We start from the raw sequence: 27,344 nt of genomic DNA, 5'->3' as shown, positions 1-27,344 counted from the left end.
GCCAGAGAGGAGCTGTTATTTCTCTTCTTTCTTTGACATCCTAGGAGCATTTCTGCCAATGTGTGGGAGCATAAATGCTGCCTTGTTGCACTCTGGTTTGTCAGTACAGAAAACCCTCTGTCTCTTCTTCTGCTAGACAACGTTCAAGAACAAATAAAATCCATACCGGCAAATCTGAGCTTATGAAGCAATGTAGTTAGCTAGGGTAAAAATGATAAAAACCAACCCATTTGGTCAACAGTTGGATGGGTTATGTGTTTGAATCCTGGCTATTTCAATATAGTAGAACCACCTAAAATATCGGTTTCAAGGGAAGAATGTAGCAGTTGAGTGAAAGCCTTTATCTGGTATGGGAAGTAATAAATTCTCTCTGTTTCACCACTGCTGAGATGTTGGTGTTGAGATACGTCTTATGGAACAAGAGTACCTCATGATGTAGTGATAGACTCCACAACAGGGACATATTGGAGATGTTTTCAACATCTTTTTCCTTTTTCAGTGGGACATACACGAAGGAAGGCATTTATATATGTAATACTCTTTCTTGAGAGAATACTTAGTTATGCAAATTTTCTACCCACTCAAGAAAGCATAGGATTATGCAAATTAGTGAGAGTATATTATTATAATGATAAACTTGAACCTGGTCTAATATTTATTAGCAAAAGTAAATAATTCACAGCCTTTAGCATTTTAAATATCAGTAACAAATGGCAACATGACCTGTGTAATACTAGTTTGGGGTGCAGAGACACAGCCGTCAAGATCAATGGGGAGATTTCAAGTCTGAGATCTGCAGTCATCACCCCACACCCTGGGAACAGAAGCTCCTGGTATGCTTCTTCTTGAGATAGATGAATATTTCTAATGAGTCCAGAGTCAGTTTTATGTTCTATGCCTTATAGATTCCAACTATGGTGGCAAGATCCCCATCGTGTGTTTCGCCCAAGGAGGTGGCAAAGAGACTTTGAAGGTGAGTCTTGGTTTGGTTTTCTAGAAAATTGATCAACAAACTAACCCAACAAATTTGCATTGTCAGGGCTTTGGAGCTCATGTTGATCTAATCTAATTTCTTTTACTATAGCAAGTAGGTAGTAGTAATTTTCACCACACAATGTTCCCTAGCAGTCCAGAGGAGACTTTGCAAGAACATGGATAGCTTATATACCTAATATTGGCTTTGGCCATCAGCCTACCAAAGAGAAGGTTTGACATTAACTCATAAAACTACAGATCATAACCAGCATATATATTGGAAAATCATGGCCACCTTATCTGCATGGAGATGAGCTGTGATCACACACAGAGAGGCTACTCTCAGATGGGTTTCCCAGACCACTGAAGGCCCAACCACGCACTTCCTGGGCCTGCAAGGATTCCACCCATAAGAAGGAACCCCGAGTCCTAACTGACTCTGTGATCATAGAAAACTTCCTGGACGATTCTGCACCTCCAGTGTTGAGCAGTGGAGGAGAATTCTGCTCCCCACTCCATCTGTGTTACTCAGATGTTTCTGAGTTCCTCTTATCACCAGCCAGGCTTCTGCTTGACCTTTTAGAAGGTATCGGTGTGATTGCATGCTTGTTGGTATTTGAAGGCATGCACACCATATTGAAGATCTTACTGTTTTAGCAATAGGACCTCACAAAAAAGTGATTTTTAACTCCTTCTTTTAATTAATTTCCATGTTGATTTACCTATCCCCTTGTATCCTCTATCCTGTGTATCACGATTCTTGGTCCTCTCCATTCCCTCCCAGAGTCTCCTTCTAGAGTTACAAGTAATTCCCAGTGAAGTTATTTGGACTCATAATCTAGCACTTTGTTTATCCTTTTATATAACAATGGCCCTTCATTCATTTATTCATTCACTCACACATATTTAGGGAGCATCTGCTGTGAGATGTCCTGCTGAGATCATTGTTAAATGGAAGTTTTCAGGGAAAGACTTTTCAGGGAAAAATTAAAGATTATTTTAAAAATAGTCAGCACATGAATCCTTGAAGAGCAGAAGAGGAAGAGAGGAGGAGGGATGGAGAGAAAGGAATTGAAAGATGGTTGTGTTTACTAGCTCTCTTTCAAAAATTTTTTTAAAGATTTTATTTATTTATTTGACAGAAATCACAAGTAGGCAGAAAGAAAGGCAGAGAGAGGAAAGTGCATATAGGCAGAGAGAGGGAAGCAGGCTCCCTGCTGAGCAGAGAGCCCGATGCGGGGCTCCATCCCAAGACCCTGAGATCATGACCCGAGCCAAAGGCAGAGGCTTTGACCCACAGAGCCACCCAGGTGCCCCCTCTTTCAAATTTTTGATTTGGAATTCTCTGATTTCCAGAGAACCATTGTGGGCCTAGGCACTATAGTTCTGTGGCATTACCCCTAAATGACTGCGTGGCCAGTAACCACGTCCAGGACAGGGGACAGGAAGAGAGGAGGGACAGCTTCCTGTCTGATCGTCCTATTCTGGCCCTAGAATGTGGACACACTGGTCCATGGGGCAGGCAGTGGGGTGCAGAGCTGGAAACACCCCTTAGCTTGCCAGGATGAGGTACCAGACGCTCTATGGGTGACATGTCCTCTGGGAAGGCATTCAGTCACTGCTAAGGACAGGGGCTCCTTGGTTTCTTCTGTGCATATAGATCACTGTGTCTTGCTGTTGAGTGATTTAAAATTCTTAAGACCCATAATAGCCTCTGTGGTTTTTGTAAAGGAAATAATAAAAATGTGGTGTGTATATATCTGGGAAACAAATTTAATTTTATTCTCTTTTCATAAAAAGAGCAAGGAAAATTATTTGGTAATTATAAGGGATATATGTGTCAACATATGTGGCTACTGCTTTGAAGGTATTTTCATACCTTAAAAGTATGAATACTGATAACCTCTGTCAGATAAGCTGTCAACAATAATATTGAATACCATTTTAGGACTTGTCATGCATATCTATGATGTCAGTATTTGGAATGATCAATTTTGTATATATTGATATTTTAAGCACTTTTTTATGGAGAACATAAGCTCATGACACGTGTCCTTATTATAGGAATTGGTATTAGCACAAGCTATAATACAAGTGGCTTGTGTTGCTCATTCAATGAGAGTTGCAAACATTTGGTTTGCTTCTGATTCAAATAAAACCCCGAAAGGATAAGTGCAGAGATGTGTCAAGGTGTCTGGTTGACCAGCCTGGTTCTGGGTGCGTTCCACTGGTCATCAGTGTGTCTTCTGTCTGGCCAACTCTGTCTCCCTTCTCCCAGGCCATCAACACCTCCATCAAAAGTAAAATCCCCTGTGTGGTGGTGGAGGGCTCAGGGCAGATTGCGGACGTGATTGCAAGCCTGGTGGAGGTGGAGGACGCCCTGACGTCATCTGTGGTCAAGGAGAAGCTGGTGCGCTTCTTACCCCGCACAGTGTCCCGGCTGCCCGAGGAGGAGACTGAGAGTTGGATCAAATGGGTGAGCTGTAGGAGGCTTCTGGGAGCTGAGAAGAAGGCAGCCAAGTTCATGGTGGGGGTGAGGGGGGGAGGAGGAAGTGTTAAGAGTTCGATTGCAGTAGAGTTGCAGCTGTTTTGTCCATTCTTAGTGACACGGAAGCTATACTCTGGCCCAAAGTAGGTTTCTTGTTGGACATTGCAGCTCATGTAAGTTAAATAACTCGCCAAGTCTCCGTACCTGGTGGGGGGGTAGCATTGAGGGTTCAAACTCAGGCCTGTTTGCAAAGCTGGTAATCCTTTTACACCATGACTTCAACAAACGTTTAGCTTCTGAATGTTGGTGTGTCAGTGGAGCAGAGGAAGGAGATTCTTGGCAATGATGTTTCACAACTGCAGATACTAAACTGAGTCTACATCCATCAGAGAAGTGGTTACTACAGAATAATTGCCTTTCTAAATTAACTGGCCCAAGATTCAACTCAGAATCTCTCACCTTTCTCATCAGATCATGTAAGAAACATGGACTTATCAGAATCTCTATTACACTTCTTATGGTTAAGCCTATAGAACTATGTTGACATGGTACCATAGCTTCTAACTACTCTGTTTCATGAATGCTGTTGACTTGAACTGACTTCCACTTCCTTGACTGTTCAGTTCATTAGAAAGCCCATGTTTATATCAGTGGGTGCGTTTCCATCAGCTCATTCCAGAATGGCCTTCGATGTTTGGGTATTTCTTAGGAGTATGTTCTGCCGTTTGGGAATTTTTGCAGAAAGAAAATGACAGACTATAGACAATGAGAGAGTTATTTAAGTCATAGAGCCCATTTTGTCATGAGAGTTCAAGGTTGAATTTAGTATAAAAAATATTCTTTAACTAGACTGGCACTTTGACAGTATTTAGTTGTGAAGGCACCTCAAAATGTCCAGTGCAGCAAACTGAAACCCTGGTATAGTGAAGGTAGTCTTGTTCATGGTAGCCTCTGTCATTGTTTAAGGCAAGTCTGGATGAACCAAAGCCTTGTAAATAATGAGGAAAATCAACCCAGCCTTCTAGGCCACTCAGTTCTCAGGCAAATAAACACACAGTGGGGACTCTACTGGTCTTATTTAACTTCAGATGAATGGACAGTTAGCTGATAATCTGGGTGAGGTGCAGTGGGGTCAAAGTGATGAGGAAGGAAGTCCTTCCTGGATTAAGCCTTATTACCTAGAATTTAGAATTTAAAAATGCAGGTGCATCTTCTTCCAGAGTCAGTGTTGGTGCTAAATGATGGCCTGCCCCACAAATGCTTATATGATATTCCTACTTGAATAATTGCATTTTCCAGATTTTACTAAAAATGTAAAGCTGGGGGTTTTATATGGAAGTTCATTCTAGGATTTTCTTGTATCTTGGCCAAGTCCAGTTGAAAGACAGACACAAGAATCAGGCAAATAGAGATCAGATTTTATCAGCTTCATTGAGGATGAAGGCAAAGTTGACAGATGTGGCTTAGGGGTATAGTCTTAATGGGCTTCCTTGTGCTGAGCCCCAGAATGAGACAGATGAGCCCACCCAGACAGAGGCAGCCATGGATAGAGACTGCCTCCCCAGAGGCTAGGTATGTGGCTGATAGCAGACCAGAGCACTAATACTCTGCAAAGAGCAGATCCCAATGAAAAAGCAGGAAAGGGCTGGCTGGTCAGGCAAAGTGAAAGCTACCAATTAGACATGTCACTCTTCCACCCTAAGTAGGAGGAAGAGAAAGGGTGGAGAATATCAAGGGGCTTGGTTCAGATGGAGCCTGCTCTGCATGGAAATATGTGGATAAGGAATAGGAGTCCTCCCTCCCCAAAGTGGTATACAGTTTTGATTCTCCACATACGGAGACCTTAATGTCTGAGTCAATTCCAAACATAACAGCAGAGAATCCTGGAGACATTGTGTGTTGAGCACTGTGCTCAAGGCGATTTCCCGTGATGTATGGGAGGAATTCAGTGGTTGGTTCAAGGATACCCACAGAAGAAGAAATAGACAACTCTTAGCTTACCCACCCAGGATGGCCCTGAGTCCTCTACAGTGGCTTTCCTCTCACTCATGCAAGTTGGCTTGAAGAGTTTGAGCCAGGTCATGTCCAAAGAACAGAGGCCATCTAATGGGTCCCCTTAATGAGGGATTTTGACTTCTGCTTTCAGAAAACTATTACAGAAATCTGGAACAGGCTAAAAATCAGATGCATTTCACTTATCCTTTCTGGGATTTATACCTCATTCATATTCATATCTAATATGCTAATGATCCATCATAATTATAATCATGTCAGAAGACATCCATCAATAATAAAAATTAGTCTGGCACTTTAATGATGCACTTATATGAAAGTTTGCAATTGGTACAGGTTTTCAAAAAGACCAAGCTCAAGAGAAGAATTATTAATTAATGAATGTATATATCCAGTCAGATATTAATTGAGCACCTCCCAAGGCTAATTATGGGTGATTTCACTGATCTTCTGGACAACCAACCCCAAACTCTGAACTCACGGTTTCTTGACCTTTCCAGGGAACCCAGTTTACCTCTCCACTGGGATTATGCTTTCTCATTCTACTAGTTCACCCAAAGTTGTTCACCTGTGCCTAGTCCTCACCTTCTCAAGAACTTGAACCTCCATAGTATCCCAACCTATCAGTCAGCCTAGATACCATTCATTTATGTCAAACTGTTTCATCTACTCATTTATTCAGTTGATTTTTATTGAGCATATACCATATGCCAGATTCTGGGATAGGCATTTCAGAAAGAACAGTATACGCGATAGGAAGAGTCCTGGTCCTCATAGAGAAAACAGAAATTGGAAAAAAAAAAGGTTTAAGTTGAATGATTACAGTATATAGCATCGTATAATATCAAACTGAAATGGGTATGCTAAAGAAAGGTAGCATGGATTCTGAAGGGCATGAGCCAAGGGAGCCCAGCCAGGTATGAAGGGCCTCTCAGGGGAAGAATTCTCAGAGGAGTTGATGTGGGATCTGAAGGCTGGGTAGTCAGTGGGGGTGAGGACTGGGATTGTAATACTGAGAACAGCATGTGCAAAGGTCCTGAGGTGTGAGGCAAGCATGGCCTACCTGAGGCCCTGGAATACATCAGTGAAGGTAGAAGTTTTCCAGTGAAAGCTGGAGGGCTTATGAGGGGCCAGGCCAGGTAGCTGCTTGAACACTGTTTTGAGGTTTGGGTCTTGTTTAAATGGAAGTCACTAAAAGGTTGAAACAGAATGAAGATATGGTGAGTTGTGTTCAGGAAAACTCATACTGGCTGCAGTGCAGGGATAGGGCTGAAGGAGGCAAGAGGGAGGTGTCCGGGTGGGAGACCAGATAGGGTTCCCCAAAGCTGTCCCTGGGCCCCATCAATTTGCTCTGTATCCACATTCACTTTCTCCTTCTTCCTTTTTGTTTGGAAGGAAAACCTCTGTGCTGCCCACCCCCACTTGTGCCCAGACTCTTGGGACATGGACCCCTCTTACCATTCATTCCTTCCCTTCCCTTCCCTTCCCTCTCCTTCTTCTTCTCTCCACACGTCCCCTCCCCTCTCCTTCCCCTCCCCTCTTCTTTTCCTTTCCTTTTCCTTTCTTTTCTTTTTTTTTTAAATAAAGATTTTATTTATTTATTTATTTGAGAGACAGAGTGAGAGAGAGAGCATGGGCACAAGTGCAGGGGAGGAGCAGAGAGAGACGCAGACTCCCTGCCAAGCAGAGAGCCTGATGTGGGGTTGGATGCAGGGCTGGATGCCACTTGATGCTAGGCTGGAGCCCAGGACCCCAGGGTGACAGCTTGAGCCGAACATAGGACGCTTAACTGACTAAGCCACCAGGCGCCCCACCACCCCCTGCCTGTCATTTCTAGTTGGACCCCTTTCCTTCTGCCTGAGCTAGGGCTGCCCACATGGAGAGAGGACCCTTCCCTTCACACTCCCCCTCCCGCTGCCCTCAGTGTGCATCCTGTGGTTTTCCTTTATTTCCTGGTCACTCCTGGACGCTGCATCCGCGAACGAAAGCCTCCAGCACTGCCTTCCCAGGAGAATGCAGACCGAATGGTCCCTCCTAACATTCAAATCCAAGGTCTTATCTGCTGCATGGCTTCCAGGCTTCCACCCTCCCACCCTGGCCCAAGACCTCTGTCCCCCTGCCCAGGCGAGGCTCTCTGTAGTTCCAGATCCTCATTTTCAAATGTCGCTGGGCTCCTATCCCTGACCTGGAGCCCAGTTAACCAAAACCAGGCTGGCTGCCTCCTCTAGAGGACCCCTGTCTCAGTAAGCTCCGGCCAAGCTCAATGACATCTGAAACCTTGGGATTGGGTTTTAAAATGAAATATTACGGAAATATCACAAAGGATAACAACAAGTTCCTTTTTTCTTTATCTAGTCACTAAGTCCTCTGGGCTATTGTTTGCACTGGAATTCTCCTTCCCACGGGTTAAGCCCTTCTGACCACACTTGGATGGTTTCTGTGGCTTTCTGTTCTTTTCTCCTTTATTCACTCATTCAAAAATTGAGTGCCTACCATGTGCCTGGCTCGGTGACACATGTGTGCATGTGCACACACACACACACACACACTCATGCACTCTCACTCATGCACACTCACACATGCACCCACATACATAAGCACACTCACTCATGCACACACACATGCATCCTCACACATGCACACTCTCCCATTCATATGCACACTCACACTCACTCACACACGCATACTCACAATGCACACGCATACATATGCATGCACATACTCATACATGCACAACTCACATGCATATGCGCACTCACACACTTGCACGCACGCACTCACGAACACACACATTCACTCACACATGCATACACACATGCACTTACACTCACCCCAGTCTCTGAGTCTCAGCTCTTCAATGGGAACTTTTTCTCACGTGTTGCACTTGTTCAACCAGTACTTTGTTCTCGTTGTGGCTAAGGACTTATTATTCCAATTCAGAGCTTAGGCGCCATGGGCACAGGCACCGTAGGTGAGGGAAGGGGGTCTGGATCACCCCTATAGGTGGTCTTCAAAAAAGAATGGAATAAAAGGTTCTTCACCAAAAGAGAGAAGTTTTTGCTCCTTATGCCTGAAATCAATTGCCTAACTATGCTCTTTATATCTTGCCAGCTCAAAGAAATTCTCGAAAGTTCTCACCTATTAACAGTTATTAAAATGGAAGAGGCTGGGGATGAAATTGTGAGCAATGCTATTTCCTATGCTTTGTATAAAGGTGAGTAAAAATAGCTCCTCTGGAAGTTTTAGCTTTTTGCTGCTTTCTGTGGCTTCTAATGGCCTGCATTTATTTTTTGAACAGCTTTATTGAAATATAATCTCATACTTAATTTTGGTTATCACAGATTGGAAGCCAGAATAACTACTAGTGGCCTGCTGAGTTAACCTCCTTGGTTGAACGTATTTAATAGAACAAGAATTTTTATGTCATTAAAATACTGGCCAAATACAATCCCAGCACTCTCCAAAGTGCTGTCTGTAACAGTGTTTTAAAATTTTCACCTGAGTCTCAAGAGGTGAAAAAAGCTATAGGCCCTCCCTAATACCCACCACCTGGTTCCCCCACCCTCCCACCCCGCCCCTTCAAAACCCTCAGGTTGTTTAGGGAGGGCACAGATTGCATGGAGCACTGGGTGTGGTGAAAAAACAATGAATACTGTTACGCTGAAAAAAAATAAAAAATTAAAAAAAAAAAAAAAAGAAAAGTACGTCATAGGGAATATAGTCAATAATACTGTAATACCATTTTATTGTGACAGATGATGATTATATTTACTGTGGTGAGCCCTGAATAACACAGAATTATCAAGTCACTATGTTGTACACCTGAAACTAATAAAACATTGCATGTGAAATATAAAAAAAAAAAAAAAGCTATAGGCCTTTGTCTTAGAGTTTCACGTATATGTACATCCATGCACACACCTCCACACAAATAATTTTGCATTCAGTTTCAGGAATTTACAAGTCTCTTGAAGCTTATGAATGATCTTTGCTGTGTCAGAAATCCATCAAGGTGGAGGTTACCCGAAGTAAATTGATCCTTGGCAAAGACCATTTAGAGTCGAGCCACCTGATTAGTATATGTTAGGGATGCAGACTAGGGTAAAGGAACTAGGAAGTGTGATTTAAGCATTAACTATTTATTAGAATTATTCTTATTTTGTTTTCCAGAAATCTGGTTGTAAGTGTATTTATTAAAAAGGGATTATATTTGTAAAGATACATAGATACAGAATATATTTGCTCTGGAAAAGACATTAGAAAATTTTTATAATATGGCTCATTATTTCATAGACTTAGATAGAGTTATGTAAGTCTGATATGGTCCTTGAAATGTAACATACATGGAATTTGATTCTATGGAAAATATCAACATAGCACAATTGCACTGTTAGGATATGAAATGGAAAGATATTATTATGGTTTGAGTTGATCCTCATTATATGCTTTAGGACATCCAGGATATGGACAAGAGTGAGTAAAATAAAGAATATGTAGAAGAATGGGTGAAATGACAGTTCTGAATGTCTGATTCAAAGGAAATGTGCTTAGAATCTGCCTTACAAGTGGCCATGGGATGGTTCCGACTCTCTTTTTTCTGCTGAGTTGCTTTTCCCCCCGTCCTCCTACAGCCTTTAGCACCAATGAACAAGATAAGGATAACTGGAATGGGCAGCTGAAGCTTCTGCTGGAATGGAACCAGCTGGACCTCGCCAGTGACGAGATCTTCACCAATGACCGCCGATGGGAGGTAAAAAAGCTCTCCTGGGTTAGACCTGTGTCAGGTCTGACTCACGTCTTGCCAGGTCTTCAATACAAGCTCTTGCAGAGGACTGTCCCCTCTGGTGCCAACTGTCACTTTCCTCATCCATAGTATACATAGGATATTCGCATAGACTTAGTAGGTTTGTAGTCAAGGGATAATAACAAAAGAACTCATGGAAGAAAATGTCAGCCCACTAATGCCATCCAGTGTTCACAGCCCATGGTCCCAACATGAGAGGTGCTTCTCTATCTGGGTGCAGAGGTACAGACCCCCTCCTCGGAGTGGATGGGGACACTTATGGGGACAATATGGACACGATGGCTGAAAGGGGTTTATCAGAAGTAGTTCGACTACGTCTAGAGAAGACAGCGGTGCTCATTTGCTCCCTGCCCCATCTCCCCAGCCAAGCTGTGATAAAAGGGTTGTCAGCAGTGAGAAGCGTAAGGGAAAAGTAGAAGAACTTCATTGAAGACACACAATGGATGTCTTAGAGCTAGAAACTCTAGACTCTCGGCCAGACAATCACCTCCAATATGGAAATTGTATTTTCTGATAAAATTATGTGTTTTTTTTTCCAGTAGACTGATTCTTTTTGCTTTTAATTTGATCAGAAGTATATAGCACTGCATTTTTTTAGCAGTGTCTTCTTGTGTACAGCTCAAGTTAAATCAGCCTTAGGAGCTCAGTTCAGTAGGAAGAATTACAACCTGTCACTCTGGGATCTGTGAGGCTGTATGGTGATTTGTTTTCTGCTCTTTTAGATCAGTCTAAGTCATCAGTGGGCAGTGAGAATCTATTTAATTTTATATGTGTATGTGAAGATTGGAAAGTTCATGTGTCTCATGATGTTCATTCTGAATCTGAGGCTCAGAAAAACACTTTTAGGCCCATCATTGCAGAATCAGATGAAGACTTGGTTTATATGACTACGTTACCAATTTTAATAATGTAATGCAAATAAAGTAATGGTATATGGATTTTTAAATTATTCATTCCCTTAGCAAACATTATGTTGTGTTTGGTCTTTGTGGTAGAATGAACCCTATTGCACGCTGCAAGGCTTTAGTAAGTAGAGAGAGGGTAGAATTATAAGTAGATCGAGCTAATTGATTTGTAAATTAATCCCTGTGTGTGAGATCTTCTATTTAAGTAAGGTCAGGTAGTACAAATAAACATAAACTTAAGCATATATTGAATGGTACATCTAATTGTATCAACTCTACTGAAGATAGTTCAGGGTGAAGGGCATAATGGCTAAGAGAACAGACCACAGACCCAGCCCCTCTGCATGACTTAGCCTCTGCAAGTCACTTTTCCTCTCCGTACCCCAATTTCCCCATAGGTGGTTTGTTGGAGTCAGCTCATACTGGTGTGCATGAGCTGACTGCTAAGGATTCAGAGATTTTGTGAGTCAGTTGTTAAATACAGTCATTCTAAAAAATTAAATTATATAAACTCAGAATTAAATTTTTAAAATTAAAAACAAAGGCAAGAAATAGTCAAAGCGCATCACTTTCTAATTATTTTATAACATTTGCTACTACGCTTGTGCTGGAAGTTATTTATATCTGTTTTATCTTCATGCTGGAAATACCAGCCAATGGAGTGGGTGCTTCCCCAGGTCTGTTCCCAATTCTGCATTCAGTGAGGTCACACTGGTGGCTGAAAATGGGGCACAGTGGGAACATTTGCACCACAGGAATTGGCAGGTATCACAAACCAGAGCTTATTGTCTTCTCCCAGAGATGCGGTTGTTAAACATGTACCCGCATACCACCACTCGTCTGAGAAGGGAGGTGATGGTCGTAGAATCAGGACATTACCTTCCTGATTGGGCTGTTAGAATGCTTATCAGATCATGTTTCTGAAGCGCTTAGGACATTGGCCCATATGCAACACTCTGTAAGTATTTGTTGAAAAACAGGTAAAAGCCTTTGGAATCATGGCGACATTTGTGTAAGCTTTTACAGTGCACGAAGCAGGTTCGTGGTGTTAGCTTACTTGCCCCTCCATACCAACCCATAGCAGGGATGATCTCATTCTGCTGGTTAATAATCCAGGCCTCCCTAGGTACCAGCGTATCAAGAGCTACTGATATTTTTTGGAAGGCCTTCTCTGACCTCAAATCTCTGCAAAGATCTTGACCTGTGTTAGCTCTTTCACCCCGGCAAGCGCCTGTGTTATTGACGAGCAAACTGAGGCTCGGAGACAGTCTTGTTCTAGGTCATGCATGTAGGTAATGGTAGAACTAGGATCTGGAAACCAAGATGTGTCTGACTGCAAAGCTTTTCTCTTTCTGCATATGCCAGTGGTTCCCACCACCCAGACTGGTGGTGGCATGGGAATCACCTGGGAACTTGGGAGCAACACAAATTGTCAGACCTTATGTCAACTTGCTACAGCAGAAATTCTAAGAACTCTCTGGCAACCTGTGTTTTAATAAGACCTCCAGGTGACTGTGATTGAAGTTTGGAGCCCACTGCCCTGTCCAGTGTGTGACCAAGGAAAAGGCAAATCATCTAGAAGGATATGGGAAATGCTGGGCAATGGGATACTTGCCTTGAGGACTGGGGAGAAGGTGCAGCTCCATTCTGCCACTGTGGGGCAGCCACCCCTTTCCTTTCCTACCCCACCTGGACCACAGTGTGGGGACTTACGAGACACTTGACAGTTCCTGTCTAGGCAACATGTGATCCCCAGGAGTTCATCATGAGGCAGAAACAGTGCTGCCCTTGGCAGAGGATATTCACCGAAAGTGGGAGTCAGGCAAGCATCGGGAGTGGAATGGGCTGTGTGGACAGTAATGAGGAGTGTGTGTGTGTGTGTGTGTGTGTGTGTCAGACGTAACGAGGATTTTGGGGACTAGAGACTCCAGGTCCCAGAAGCAGCTGCCCTTTGGTTCTAGATGATGGTTGTCTATGTTGTCAGGGTTTCTGGTTTTCCCTCCTAAATCTGGATTTTGATACTGGCGATGTGGGGATTTTTATGAACCTTCTAAGTGGTAATGTTGGTGACCGAACCCAACTCTGAGGTATATTTTGGAAGACGTGAAAGCTAGTGTGGCCTGTTGCCCACTCATTTGTGTCTGAGGTAAACACTAATCATCTTTTTTTTTTTTTTTTAGATTTTTATTTATTTGACAGAGATTACAAGTAGGCAGAGAGGCAGGCAGAGAGAGAGAGGAAGGGAAGCAGGCTCCCTGCTGAGCAGAGAGCCCGATGTGGGGCTCGATCCCAGGACCCTCGGATCATGACCGAGGTGCAGAGTGAACGTGCTGGCCATCGGTTCACAGTCAGTGTCTACTGTAGACTTCAGAGAGATGGTGAGAGCCACACTGTCCCGGGTGCTTCTTGCATGCCAGGCGCTGGGATGAATTACTGACCGACATTCTCCCCGAGCAATTATCTCTCCTCTACAGTAGCAGGAGGCCAGGTCACCTCCAAGCCCACATCTGGCTGACTTCAAAGACTCTGCCTTGCCACTTCCCTGTCCGTTTGAACTATGATCCAACATTGTGTCAGAGCTGAAAAGATAAAATTTATTCCCCAAACAGGATTAAAAGAAGTTGAAGTTACTCTTACTCTGTGGCTGGAAATGTGATGCGTTTGAGAAAGAAAACATTTTTTGTTTTCTTGGCTGGCCATGGGGTCTGAGTCTCCTCTCTGCTTTCTCCACAGTCTGCAGACCTTCAAGAAGTCATGTTCACGGCTCTTATAAAGGACAGACCCAAGTTCGTCCGCCTCTTTCTGGAGAATGGATTGAACCTGAGGAAGTTTCTCACCAACGACGTCCTCACTGAACTCTTCTCCAACCACTTCAGCACCCTCGTCTACCGGAACCTGCAGATTGCCAAGAATTCATATAATGATGCCCTCCTCACATTTGTCTGGAAACTGGTGGCTAACTTTCGGAGAGGCTTCCGGAAGGAAGACAGAAGTAGCAGGGATGACATAGATGTAGAATTTCACGTATGTACCAGGGTGGGTTGTCTGCTTTTGAGTCTTCCCACAAAAAGACCTCCATCTCTCCCACTTCTTCCCTTATTGCCATAAAGTAGGTAGCATGTAGGCATTGTTAATTTTTGCTACTGCCTTTACTTAAGATAATGAGTCTACCTGGTGAGTAGTCAGATATCTTTCTCTAAGCTCTGTGCTATACTTCAAATTATTGTTGCAGTTTTTCTTAATTGCAAATCTCAGTGTGGCACACACATTTTTCTGAAGGCATCTGACAAGGAAGAGGGACAAATGACTGGCTTCCTGTTCATGTCTCAGCCTTTTGGTGTTGGGCGTGATCAATTGCCCATGTAAAGGTTGGCCAAGTTCTCCTTTGTAGATAAAAGGGGTAGTGAATATTTTGAAAGGGATAATCCAGGTTCCCATCTGGGAGGCTGTTGTGGAGGTACAACCTGAATTCTCTCAGGTCTTCATGTTTCAACCACCGGCAGGCCAAGTTTCCAAATGCCTGCACCTGCAGCTCTTTGCTGAAGGTTTGTTCTGGTCGGAGCCCCATCAATACCAGCAGTTGGTGTATAAATACCCCAGCTCCCTCCCCACTTGGAGGAGCTAATTCTGAGGCATATGTTCTACACTGGGTCCCAGGATTCCCTAGTGGTAGTAATCTCTAGTTATTGACAGTGATGACTTGTTGATAACACACCCTTTCCATTGGTTCCTCCTTTTCCCATCTTCTTTTCTCACTATCCTATGGGTTTTCCTGGGATCATCCCTCAAATCAACTACATATCTCAAATTCTTGTTGCTTCTGTGAAAACTCAAATGAGGTCATTATCTCCTGTAATTTTAGGATTTTAATGCATGTATGTGGGTGCATTACAAAAATTTAAATGCGTTAGTTGTTTGAAGGAATTGAAACTCTTTAGAAAAACTTCTGTTTGACGCTATTTGTGTTAAAACCCTTTGCAGTATCCATAATTCTTCCTGAAGCATTTTGGATCCTGGTAAAATCTGTAGGGGAGTTTAAAAGGAATAGAGATGTTGTTTTCAATCTGAAAAGTTTCCATCGGAAGATAGGGAATTCTGAATAGCAGCCGTCGCATGTATGAGGACTCAAAAGTTTGAACAATGCTCTGAAGGAAGAAGCAAAGTTTTACATTGTCATAATTGAACTTAAGCTGTAGGAAAGTTAGAATTTAGTTGGAGCGACTTTTTTTTTTAAGATTTTATTTGTTTATTTGACAGATAGAGATCACAATAGGCAGAGAGGCTGGCAGAGAGAGAGAGAGAGAGAGGAGGAAGCAGGCTCCCTGCGGAGCAGAGAGCCCAATGTGGGGCTCGATCTCAGGATCCTGGGATCATGACCTGAGCCGAAGGCAGAGGCTTTAACCCACTGAGCCACCCGGGTGCCCCGGAGCGACTTTTTAAGATGAGAAACAGATTTATGTGACGAGAGGAATTCTTCAACCTTCCAGAAATTGTGTAGTTTTTAAATTGCTGTTGGCACATGTTTCTACCCTTTGTGACTTTCTGCCTAGTCATATGTTGTCTTTTACGATAGGTAAGAGATTTTTGTCAAATTATCCTACCTGGTAAGTTGCAGTGATGAAAATCACATCACTGTGCTGTTGAAATGGATTCCTATACTAATATACGGAGCCCTCCACACTTGGTGTGCTCCCTTGGGACATCCTGACACCTGCTTTCATTCTTATGCCAGTGCATCTACTAAGGGGATATTCTATTTGCATGCTGACCACACACTCTAACTATTTGCAGGACGTGTCTCCTATCACTCGGCACCCATTGCAAGCACTCTTCATTTGGGCCATTCTTCAAAACAAGAAGGAACTCTCCAAGGTCATTTGGGAGCAGGTAAATGTCTAGGCCTGTGCCAAATTTACCCCAAATGCTCGCTTTGTTGTGGTTGTTCTGACCTCAAAACTCACATGCCTAGTCCAAGACATCATCAATAAAATAGGATGTCTTGTGTCAAGTGAATATGGTTGTGCCTGTTTCCATGTCGATGGAGGCGTGATTGGGAGGGGAGGTCCCTGGAAGGTAGCTATGCTTGGTGAGCAACCCAGAAGACACTTGCTTCTCAGGTGTGTGTATGTGTTTTCCAAGTGGAGACAGTTTTTAAGTTTAATTAAAAAATTAATTTCTAGCTTTATTGCGTTAGAGGTAGGAAGTAGGATTTGTATAAATTCTGCTTTGGGGAATGTATTGAGATTTTCTTCCTTGTGATTTAGCACATAATGGTTTATGTTCAGTTGTGTAGAAGCTACCTTCTCCATTATTAGAACATAAATTTGGATATTGAGAAGAGAGTTCATGAGCACAGTCTTACTAACTACGTCATCAGCTCTCCTGTGTCCTCAACCAATCTTCCCCTCTTTGAGCTGCCACAGTTTGGTGCTAGGCAGTCAGGTCTCATGCTATCAACAACTCACAACATTTATCTTGATATTTTCTTTTTATATGCTAATTCCACATTCAAGACTGTATCTTCAGGGCCAAGGCTGTCTTGTGTACATTGCAAAGTTTATTCTGTATCATTATGAATGGTTCAGATTTCACCACTTCTTGCTTTTGCTAAGAGTTTGTCCTTGCCTGACATTAATGTTGACTTGACCACTTTAAGGAATTATGAATTAACTAATGTTATCCACCCATCTAAAAGACCAGGGGCTGCACTCTGGCAGCCCTGGGAGCCAGCAAGCTTCTGAAGACTCTGGCCAAGGTGAAGAATGACATCAATGCCGCAGGGGAGTCTGAGGAGCTGGCCAATGAGTATGAGACCCGTGCAGTTGGTGAGTCTCCAGGAATGGGCCACCACAGTGGGCGCCCACATGGTAGGAGGCACACATGCACCTGTAGCACTCATAGGCCAGGTGGCAGAGGTCAGTGGCATGTCCAGGCTCCCCTCTCTGGCATGATTTAGGGGTTGCAGACCACATGGTCAGGGGTGTGCATGCTATGGCAGAAGCCAAAGACCCCTTGGCCGTGCCACTTACTGATGTTTCCAAGAATGGATGCAGGACAATGTGGGTGTCTCATCTCACAACTGCCAGGGCCACACACAGGCTAGGTCTAAGAAACTCAGCACCACAGTCTGGGGGCAGAGAAGGAGTGTTTTTGGATGCTTTTGAGAAACTGAGAGATCTGAGATTTTTTGGTTAAAATTTTATTTATTTATTTGGCAGGGAAAGACACAGCAAGAGAGGGAACACAAGCAGGGAGAGTGGGGGAGGGAGAAGCAAGCTTCTTGCTGAGCAGGAGCCTGATGTGGGCCTTGATTCCAGGACCCCAGAATCATGACCTGAGCCGAAGGCAGATGCTTAACAACTGAGCCACCCAGGCGCCCCCAGATCTGAGATATTTACCTGACTTGCTAGTTATCAAGTTAGCCTGTCTGTTTCATAGAGAGAAGACCCTACGCCCCTGGGTCAGGGACACAAATGGTTTATTACTAAGGGTCCAGGCAGCAGTCAGAGCAGCATCTTGGGTTGGTTCCCCATGCCTTCATTCCCCTGGAGTGACATGACTAAAGGCTTCTGTTGCCTGCCCTGCAGCTCCCCCAAAGTTTAGGAGACTTGGGGCTTCTCCTGGGGCTGCAGGTGACCTGCCCATGCTCCCTTCCAGGGCGTGATTGCTCGTTACCTGGAATGGAATGGGGGAGAGGCACTGCTAAGCCTTACTCTTCTGGAATGTCTGTCTTCTGTTTGCTGTTCAGTCATCCTTGAACAAAGCTTGTCAGTGCGGTTTGCTCAGAATGTCTGGACCATGCAGGAGCGTGAGAAACTAAGAACAATTGCTTCCCGATGACAGAGAGTTTGGGCCTGCTCAGTTTTCCCTTTCTCACTTGGGAGTTTTCAGTTTGCAATGGGGCAAGCTGCAAAATGCACACAATTTTGTCGTCTCATGTAATGAAAAAAAAAAAGGCTCATGCATTTGGCTTCTCTGTGTTGCCAAAAGGGTGTCCAATCACTTTTTAAAAAATATATTACATTTCAAAGATATTTTATTAATTTCTGATTAAACTCAGAAAATGGATCTCAAGTATTTTGACTTTTAAAAAATTTCCCGGGAGGATTTATACTTCAATTTCTAGCATTAGGTCTCGAAATGTAAGCACACCTTTAAAGCAATAGGTCAGTGTTTCTTACACTTATTGGTCGGTTGGTTGGTTCGTATGGTGTCTTATGAGGCAAAAAGCTCTTACCACAAGGCAGAGAATGTAAATGAAGGGAGATCAGCTGCTCTGGGAAAGGAAGCTGTGGGTCTGCGTCTCTCCCCAGGGCTGAGCCCCCACAAAAGGGGGTGGCTCCCCATGTTCCATGCAACCCAATTTAGTGGGCACTTACAGACACCTGCAGCCATCAGGAGCTGCGTTGGGCGTGGTGTCCCCAAAACCCCCTTTGTTCAGCGGAGGATGACGCCATGCTGGCATTCTCTATGCCTTTTAGAAACCAGGCTTTTCACCAAGTCGGGGCTGGGTCGTGGGGGCGTGGCAGGCCCAGTCTGTATATTTGCCAGCTCTGCCTCCGGCTTGGCTTCCCTCCCTCTGGTGGCCGTGTCCCCACAGAGCTGTTCACAGAGTGCTACAGCAGCGACGAGGACCTGGCCGAGCAGCTGCTGGTGTACTCCTGTGAAGCCTGGGGCGGAAGCAACTGCTTGGAGCTGGCGGTAGAGGCCACGGACCAGCACTTCATCGCCCAGCCTGGGGTCCAGGTAAATGGCGTGCAGTCACCAAACGTCACCTCCAGAGATGGGCCCTTTGCATCAGATGCTCTTTGTGGCATTGAACAAGATAGTGTTAAAAGCAGACCTTCACCTCTGATATAAGAGCCGAAGCAGAGAAAATTGAGGGACGTTCCAGGAGATGGCAGCACATAGGTGTTGGTAGAGACCCCTGCTTCAAGAGATGGTGGAGGAGAGAGAGCATTCTTGGGAGTTTCCACCAAGCACCCAGGATGGCACTGTACTTAGGGGCTAGGTCTCTGAATCCCATGCCTGGGGCCCAGTCCACTGTGTCTCCAGTTATGTGTGTGGTGATGGACCAAGGCACACAAGCTCTCTGAGCCTTAGTTCCCTTGTCTGTAAAGTAAGGGTTGCTGGGGGGTTTTGAGGAGATAGGATGTGACAGATGCCAGCCCTCAACTTCAGTGCGTCCCGTTATAGTTATTATGGGTAGTAATGGCACTAGAGGAACCAACATGAAATAGGGTAAAGCCAGCCCAGAGGTTTCCTCCACTGAGTTAAACTAATGGTGGTTTGCACTTGGTGTCTCAGCTTGCCGAGGGGAGTTTTTCCACCCATAATCCCAGTTGGAGGGGTCTGGTGTGAAGCTGGGAGGAGTAGGAAGATGTGGGTGGATTGACACTTATCTGTCACCCACATGATGTATGTGATCGTGTTTTATCTTCATAGCATGTGTGGAAGTGGAGGTCATCTCATTTTACTGACAAGGACTCAGTTGTTCAGAGAGGTTCTGGAACATTCTCTAGGTTGCACCGCTAGGAAGGAGCAGAACTGAGATTTGGTTCCATGTTGATTGTCTGTTTTGTGGTCTTCCCGTTACACCATGCAGCCAATAATCAGCATGTTGAACTGAGGCTGGCACTGGGATCAGGGTTGCCCGGAGGGCTGAGCTGGAGGCCAAGAAGGGCCACACTCTGCTCACAGCTCCTTTGGCCCCACGCCCCATCGTGTTGGTGCCCCAGAGCTTGGGGCCTGGGGGAGGATGACTCTTGATCTTGTCCAAGCTTACCAGTCCCAACAGTTTCAGCCAGATGCCAATTCAATAATATTCAGAGAAATCTCATGGCCAGACACATAGGACCAGGGAGCTGGCTTCCTGGGTGTAGCCTACTGCCGGGGGTCAGGAGTCGCTGGTGGCTGTGGAACCCCAGCTAGGGGAGAGCCTCCTATGACTGGGGGCTAGTGATACCACTTGATGTATTCCTCCACCTTGGCAGGAAAGAAGAGTGAGGAAGGCTGGGTATTACCTGTTTTTGTTTGGCTCCCCGAGAAGCAGGCCCCAAAGCGAGAATTTAAATTCTTTGTTGTGGAGGTGAGCCTAGGAAGTGCATGTGGGCGCTGGGGCAGAACGGTGAGGGAAAGAAGCAGATATGGGTGTGCTAAGAGTTGCCACTGTGCTCTGCAGGGCTCAACCCCATGGAGACTTCCTGGGACTGCATGGAACTTGTCCTGCTGTGGCAAGCAAGTTGGCGTTGACCCACCAAGTGCAGTTTGTCCTTTGTTGGGGCTGCCCCTCATGGGCCAAGCACACGCCTGGCCTCAGCAGCCTAGGCAGAGCCTGTTAGGCTCCCTGGAAGAAGCGGCTTCTGAGAGAGGGAAGGTCTGGTGCAGCACGTGGGCTTTAGCTCTCCCAGCCAGTGCATCCATGCCAGTCCCCTTCCGACGAACAGGGCCGTTTCTGAGAGCTGTGTGTTCCTTTGATGTGGACGAGTCTATGCTCACCCTTTTGTGTTGCCATGAAGTGTGGGTCTCGGAGGTAACCTGAGTTTTCTAATTCCCACCTTCATGGGAGGCCCCGTTCCATCTCTCCGGGGTTGGTGGTCTGGGAAGGGCGTTTTCATGCATTTCAACTCATGCTGATGTTGAGATGCCAGCTGTCGCCCTGTTCCTCTCAACCTGTTGGCCTCCAGCAATGAGTCCTGGGGTTCCTGCAGGTAGCACTGGACAGGTGTGTGAATTTGCAATCAGTGAGGAGGAAGGAGCCAGAAAGACGCTTGTTTAAACTTACATAAGAAGAATTAGAGGTGGTTAAAATTCATGGCTTTAGGGAATTTGGCCTCATACAACCTCTATTTTTAAAGTTCACAGAACCCAAGTTAGGAAAGGACTGAAAATCAAACAGACTTGTGAATGGTTTTATCATAGCCCCTCAGACTCCAGGTAACTAACACAAAGGAGAAGACCTTAATTTGGAGGGTTATTTATTTTGAGGGGGTGCGAGGGCTGGGAAGAGAGGTTGCATACCATCCTGAATTTCATTGCATTAATAATGACCCATGTCCTTTATCTCTGTCTCCCTGTAGAATTTTCTTTCCAAGCAATGGTATGGAGAGATTTCCCGAGACACCAAGAACTGGAAGATTATCCTGTGTTTGTTTATTATCCCCTTGGTTGGCTGTGGCTTTGTATCCTTTAGGTACGAAACCAAGACACGTGATTGTATGTGTAAATGTGTGTGTGTGTGTGTGTGTGTGTGTGTGTGTGCATATGTTCTTATGTAGAGGGTTATAAAGCCTGGAATTTATGACATTTGTGAGAATCCCTACACAGTAGGGCTGGGGATCTTTTCTGGCTTTTCCTAGTTTTGATTTTTAAATAGGTAGCGGTGGAGGTATGTCTTCAGTATCCAAGGCAGAACTTGGATTTGTTGGTCCTGGAAAGTCAGGGGCTGAGTTTTGGCCTGGTTGGTCTCAGAAGGCAGCTCTGGCTCCCCTGCCCCTGGCCGTAGGTCTGGATTCATCCATGTTCAGGAGGAGGACTGCAGCTCCTGCAGGACATGATCCTCTAGAGGGCGATGACAGTGTTCTCACCTCTTGGTCCAGGAAGAAGCCCATCGACAAGCACAAGAAGATCCTTTGGTACTATGTGGCCTTCTTCACCTCCCCGTTTGTGGTCTTTGCCTGGAACGTGGTCTTCTACATTGCCTTCCTCCTGCTCTTTGCCTATGTGCTGCTCATGGATTTTCACTCCGTGCCACACTCCCCCGAGCTGGTCCTCTACGCCCTGGTCTTTGTCCTGTTCTGTGATGAAGTGAGACAGGTAGGACAGTCCCCACGTGAGACACCTCTTTCTTTCCTCAGCAGGTGGAATCTCCCTAGATCCAGGAACAGAAGTTGAGGAACAGAAGTTGCTTCTGAAGCTCCAAAGTCATGATTTTTCTAAAGCAAATGATGCATTTTCAACATCTTAGCACTCTAGTGAGGTTTCTTAGCACCAAGCTCGCTCCTTGCTGATTAATGTTAATTGATGGAAATGAATTACTTCAGAATTGGGAATATGTTCAAAGAGAAGATCGACCTTGGACTGTAACCCACTCCTGCCATTACCATCACCAGGGGAGGCAGGGGAGCTGGGGTGGAGGGGCACTTTCAAGCTAAGAGCATTTTAATGCCCAGTGTGTCAGAGTGACAGTGTTGGAAAGTCATATAAGTCCCTGTGGATTTCAGGGAGGGTGTGTGAATTATTCATGGTGCTTTTCTGCAGTTTCTTTGGGATCTGCTTTTTTGGCAGCCTCTCCCTGCCATTGAACCCAAAACTTTAGCCCAGTCCTGGCACATAACAGGTGCTCAGTTAGTCACTGTTAAAGGGATAAATGTTGAGAGTGAAGGCTGATGCTGTCCCTAGAGCATTATGAAAAGTCATCCCAGAAAATCTTTTCGGATTCAGTGATTATTTGAGCACTGCTATTACTGTCACTTTTGTTGTCCCCCCTGAGCCCAAATCCAACATCATACCCGTTGCTGATGTTTACATGATACTATGACAGGTGTTATGAGAAATTTGGGTGGGGGAGGCACGGAATGCTGTACTTGACCTCACAGAGTTGCCTGCGCCTAGTGTAGGAATCCTACATTGCTTTCAACTATCATGCCAAGTCCGATAGACTTTTTTTTTTTGGCTCTCAGGGGCTGTGGATTGAGGACGGTTCTGATTTTTTCCTGTTCTCAGCAGGAGAGTGTCTTGATCAATTATCAGTATGTGCGATAGTCAGGGGGCCTGGAGGGAGTACTGGCACCAGTGCCCTGCATCTGCCTCCCCCTGCCAAGAAGGTGCAGATGGGGGATAGAGATGGCATAGAGGTGGAGGAAGAACAAGACAAATGATATAAGTCAGTGCAGAGCATGGACACATACGGGCTTTCTGTCTCCAGCAACTCTCCCTCAGGGCAGGACCCTGCTGATGGGTGGAGGATTCTGTGACCTCCCATCAGCTTCTTGAGGACCCCACGTTCTGGCTCGTGAGGTCACAGCTCTATCTGGACACATGGGGGTTGGGACCCAGTGTATGAATTTTGGGGGGTACAGTTTGCCCCATAACCCTTCTATATAGTCTCTTTCTCCTGGCTGTCATCGTTTGCTCGTTCTCCTTTGATTTACTGTGTGTCAGCAGCCAAGGGGTGAAAATATCATGCTGGAGAGAAGAAAAGATGCAAGGAGACTCAACATTTAAAGCAGGAATGGGCCCAGGCCAATGTGAGGAAGTAAGGGAACAGCACCTTTTCTACTGGAACTCTCCTGAAAGCCATCGTAGGAACTGTCTCTGCACGAGGTCATGTGTGTTCCCTTCTCCTATCCTGGTGTGGCTGGGTTCCGAGGTCCTACCTTCCTCCTTGTCCTCCATTCCCAAAGATGCAAAGAGAAAAAGACAACATTCCCAGTGCAGGTTTTGCAGAGGAAGGGAGTCAATGGTGAAGTTACAGGCTTTGTCAAGCTGGAGGGGGTGGAGCTCCGTTCTCTGTGGACTAGGAGGCGGGGCTTCTTTCCCCTGAAGTATCCATCCTGTGGTGAGGCTGCTTCCAGAGCCTTGCCGGGCCTGTGGAAGCAGATAGAGCTGGAGAGGTCCTCCAGGAGGTCATGCAGGACTCTGAGGGGCCCCTGGTGGTTTGAGTCACACACGTGTCCCTGAGCTCTGTGGGCTTTGGTTCACATTCCAGGGCGGGGGGGGGGGGCAGTGTAGAGTGCCAGGAGAGGCATGGAATTTGTGGAGACTTGAGCAACACACCCCATGGTTCTGGTTTCTTCACATTAGGCGACCAGCCCGACACCTTAAATGCAGTCACTGAGTAGGATCGCATAACAGTGAAGTCATAGCCCAGGGTGGAAAGAAGTCATGGGTACTTATAAATAAGCAGAGAGAGAGACTGAGAGAAAAAGAGGGAATGGGGCTGGGCGCAAAAAAGCTAGCAGAAATTGCACATAGACAGTATGGTAATAACTTACTTAATTTCTTTGATCTTTTGGTTCCTCATTCCTAAATGGGCATCTTCCTACTGTGAGAGATGATTGCAAGGAGCAGGAAGCCCCGATGCCTTATGTGGTAGCTTTGTGGGTCTAGGCCAGCACCAGCTCCTCTGGGTGGTCCTTTTGCATTTCTCCAGCTCCTCATGCATGTGCTGCTGTTGCCCAGAAGTGAGTGGCATGGACATGGTCTAATGCAGATGTTTATTTCTTACTCATATTTGACCCTTCGGGGCTGGCACAAGGGAGGGTGTTGATGTACTTCTGGCAGGTGCGTGTATGTTTTTTAAGAAAAGAGCTGATGAGCCAGGGTCTTCCTAATTCAGTCCCAGAGCTGTGCTGTGACTGGGAGCATGGAGGGAGCCACGATGGTGGCTTGTGAGGCCAGAGCAAGGGAGATGTGGGAAGGGGCTCGAGGTATCCTTTGGAGCTGACGCTTCTCTTGGTGGTTGCTTCCTGCAATGGCTGGTGAAAAAAAATTCTTTTCTTGCTTTCCCCCTCCTCATCCATGCTCCCAGTGATTTCTCCATGAGTCTTGGGACTGACCCTGTCTTCCTCACTGCACTAAGGCACACTGTGAAAGCTGCTGTGAAAGTCCAGGTGTTGTTTGATTCCTCCAGGCATCGAAAGAAGTCAGGAGACCTGGAGACAGGACTTATTCTGGGTTGCTTTAGAGGACAAAGCTTGGCCTGGATGGAAGATGCAGGGAGATGTGTCTTGGCATAAGCCAAACACTTCATTCATGCATTCCTTTTAATTATTTATTGAGTACCTACTAGGTGCCAGGCACTGTTCTAGACACTGGCGATACAGCAATGAGCCAAACACACAAATATCTCTGCCCTTACGTAGCTTTCTCCCAGTTAATGAGGGTCTGCAGGGTCATTTCTGGGAGCTTCCAAGGAGAGAACAGCACTGCACGATGAGTTGTATGTTTACTGGGACGTTGGCCTAGAGGATTTGAAAGAGTGAACTTTGAAGTCTTAGGTCACAGACATCTCCATACAATGTTGTGTGTACATTTAACTACTAAGTCATTTATTCAAAGGAGACTCAGGACAAGTGTATGTTGTTTGGAGAAGGACCCTGGGCAGGCAGTGTGAAGTGTTGCCCAGGAGCTGTGTGCAGTATTGTCCAGGTGCAATGTGAAGTGTTGTCCAGGTGCCGTGTGAAGTGTTGCCCAGGTGCAGTGTTGTCCAGGTGCAGTGTACAGTGTTGTCCAGGTGCAGTGTGTGGTGCTGCCAGGTGCAGTGTGTGGTGCTGCCCAGGTGCCGTGTGCAGTGTTGTCCAGGTGCCATGTGCAGTGTTGTCCAGGTGCAGTGTGCAGTGCTGTCCAGGTGCCATGTGAAGTGTTGCCCAGGTGCAGTGTGTGGTGTTGTCCAGGTGCAGTGTGTGGTGCTGCCCAGGTGCCATGTGCAGTGCTGCCCAGGTGCCATGTGAAGTATTGTCCAGGTGCCGTGTGAAGTGTTGCCTAAGTGCAGTATGCAGTGTTGTCCAGGTGCCATGTGAAGTGTTGCCCAAGTGCAGTGTGCATTGCTGTCCAGGTGCCGTGTGAAGTGTTGTCCAGGTGCAGTGTGTGGTATTGCCCAGGTGCAGTGTATGGTGTTGTCCAGGTGCAGTGTGTGGTGCTGCCCAGGTGCAGTGCGCAGTGTTGTCCAGGTGCAGTGTGCAGTGCTGTCCAGGTGCCATGTGAAGTGTTGCCCAGGTGCAGTGTGTGGTGTTGTCCAGGTGTAGGTGTGGTGCTGCCCAGGTGCAGTGCGCAGTGTTGTCCAGGTGCGTTGTGCAGTGTTGTCCAGGTGTGGTGCTCAGTGTTGTCGAGGTGCAGTGTACAGTGTCGCACAGAGCAGGGACATTGAGTAGAGTGACCAGTGGGCTAATGGGCAGGAATCCTGGGGAGGGAAGTGAGCTGCAGAAGGTGCCTGGGTAAGATAATGCACTTCTCAGTCATTCCCGGGGGCCTGCCAGGTGGAGGTGAGGCCCACATGTTCTGGCTGAGTCTCTCTAGTCTGTCTACATTTACAAAGGGTGATGTGTGATGGGGAGGATGATAATGCAGGCATATAGCTTTAGGCAAATGTTTCTTCTCTTTTCTTTAAACATCATTTTGAACAGACCAGTTTAATTTAGCAGTCCTGTGTATTAAGGCGATGATATGGGAGCACCTTGGGCTGAGGGCTGGGAGAGGGGATCCAAGCCCAGCTCTGCTGTGGGAGAGCTGATCCTTCAGTCTGTGAGTCGGGCTGCCGGACAGGGCCTCCAAGATTCTCCTCCTTCAAGGAGTCTGACGCTCGGGGTCGCTGTTTCTCTTCTGGCTGCAGGCTCCAGTGGCTAGAATCCTCAGTTAGCTTTCCCCTGCTGACCTGGCGCTGTCTTAATGAACCTAACTCGCACTTGTCAGAAGAAAAAGAGAACTGAACAGAATGTTACCTGTTTTAGGTTATGTCTGGGTGTCACAAAGAATACTCTCCTAATGTTTCCTTCCCTGGGGGCAGATGTAATAAACTAAGTTGAAATTTTCAACCAAGGCAGTCCATAAGTACAAATGTCCAGTAATCAAGTTGTGGATATTTATGTAACAGGAGACAAGTTCCACCATCCCTTTGTGGAAAGTGCTGTTCAGTCTTAAGGCTCATTGAATCCCCAAATCCTGAAAGATACGGTGAAATGAGTTTCTTGTATTTTATGAATATAGCCCATCTCTGTCATTCCATTCATAAAAAAGGCTTCTATTCATTTAAAAAAAAAAATGCTTTCTCACTGCAGCGGTGCTTCCAAGCTCTAGAACTGATCTATTTAGGGTTTTTCCCATCTCTCAGGCCAGGATTCTGAGAGGCTGAGCTGGGCTGGGGCTGCTGCTTGCCCTGTACGTATCTGCCTCCCAGACCAAGGTTTTAGAGGGAACAGGTGGGAGGTAGGGCCTGTCCCACCCGCTCATTTTGCAGATGGTTCTTGGTGGGTAATCCTCGAGACTGGGACCACCTCAGTGGATGCTGAGGTGTGCTGACTCGGTTTCGGGACCCACCCATTCAGCCATCCCACAGAGAAGTGTGGTCACCTTGGGGCTGGGAGATTTTATTTCCTTGGTGCTTGATTGCATAAGGCCCTCACCATGTTTGTCTACCAAAGCTGCTGTTTGCATTTATAAA

The 27,344-nt window shown here is 45.8% G+C and overlaps 1 protein-coding gene across 1 annotated transcript in view; it reads left to right on the top strand.

The window, feature by feature from the left end:
- The window catches only part of TRPM8 (transient receptor potential cation channel subfamily M member 8), a gene marked incomplete at both ends in the record, with an annotated part of 73,954 nt that overhangs the window by 20,639 nt on the left and 25,971 nt on the right, over positions 1-27,344 (top strand). The window contains 10 exons of the mRNA XM_080798966.1: positions 906-973; positions 3,254-3,451; positions 8,588-8,690; positions 10,108-10,226; positions 13,919-14,209; positions 15,977-16,072; positions 16,881-17,010; positions 18,786-18,931; positions 21,265-21,377; positions 21,784-22,000. Of these exons, the coding sequence (XP_080655092.1) occupies positions 906-973; positions 3,254-3,451; positions 8,588-8,690; positions 10,108-10,226; positions 13,919-14,209; positions 15,977-16,072; positions 16,881-17,010; positions 18,786-18,931; positions 21,265-21,377; positions 21,784-22,000 (1,481 nt within the window). The remainder of the gene's footprint in view (positions 1-905; positions 974-3,253; positions 3,452-8,587; positions 8,691-10,107; positions 10,227-13,918; positions 14,210-15,976; positions 16,073-16,880; positions 17,011-18,785; positions 18,932-21,264; positions 21,378-21,783; positions 22,001-27,344) is intronic.

Source organism: Martes martes (assembly GCF_963455335.1).
Source record: "Martes martes genome assembly, chromosome: 3".
NCBI classification, from domain to species: Eukaryota; Metazoa; Chordata; class Mammalia; order Carnivora; family Mustelidae; genus Martes; species Martes martes.
This window is presented reverse-complemented; position numbering and strand designations above follow the sequence as displayed.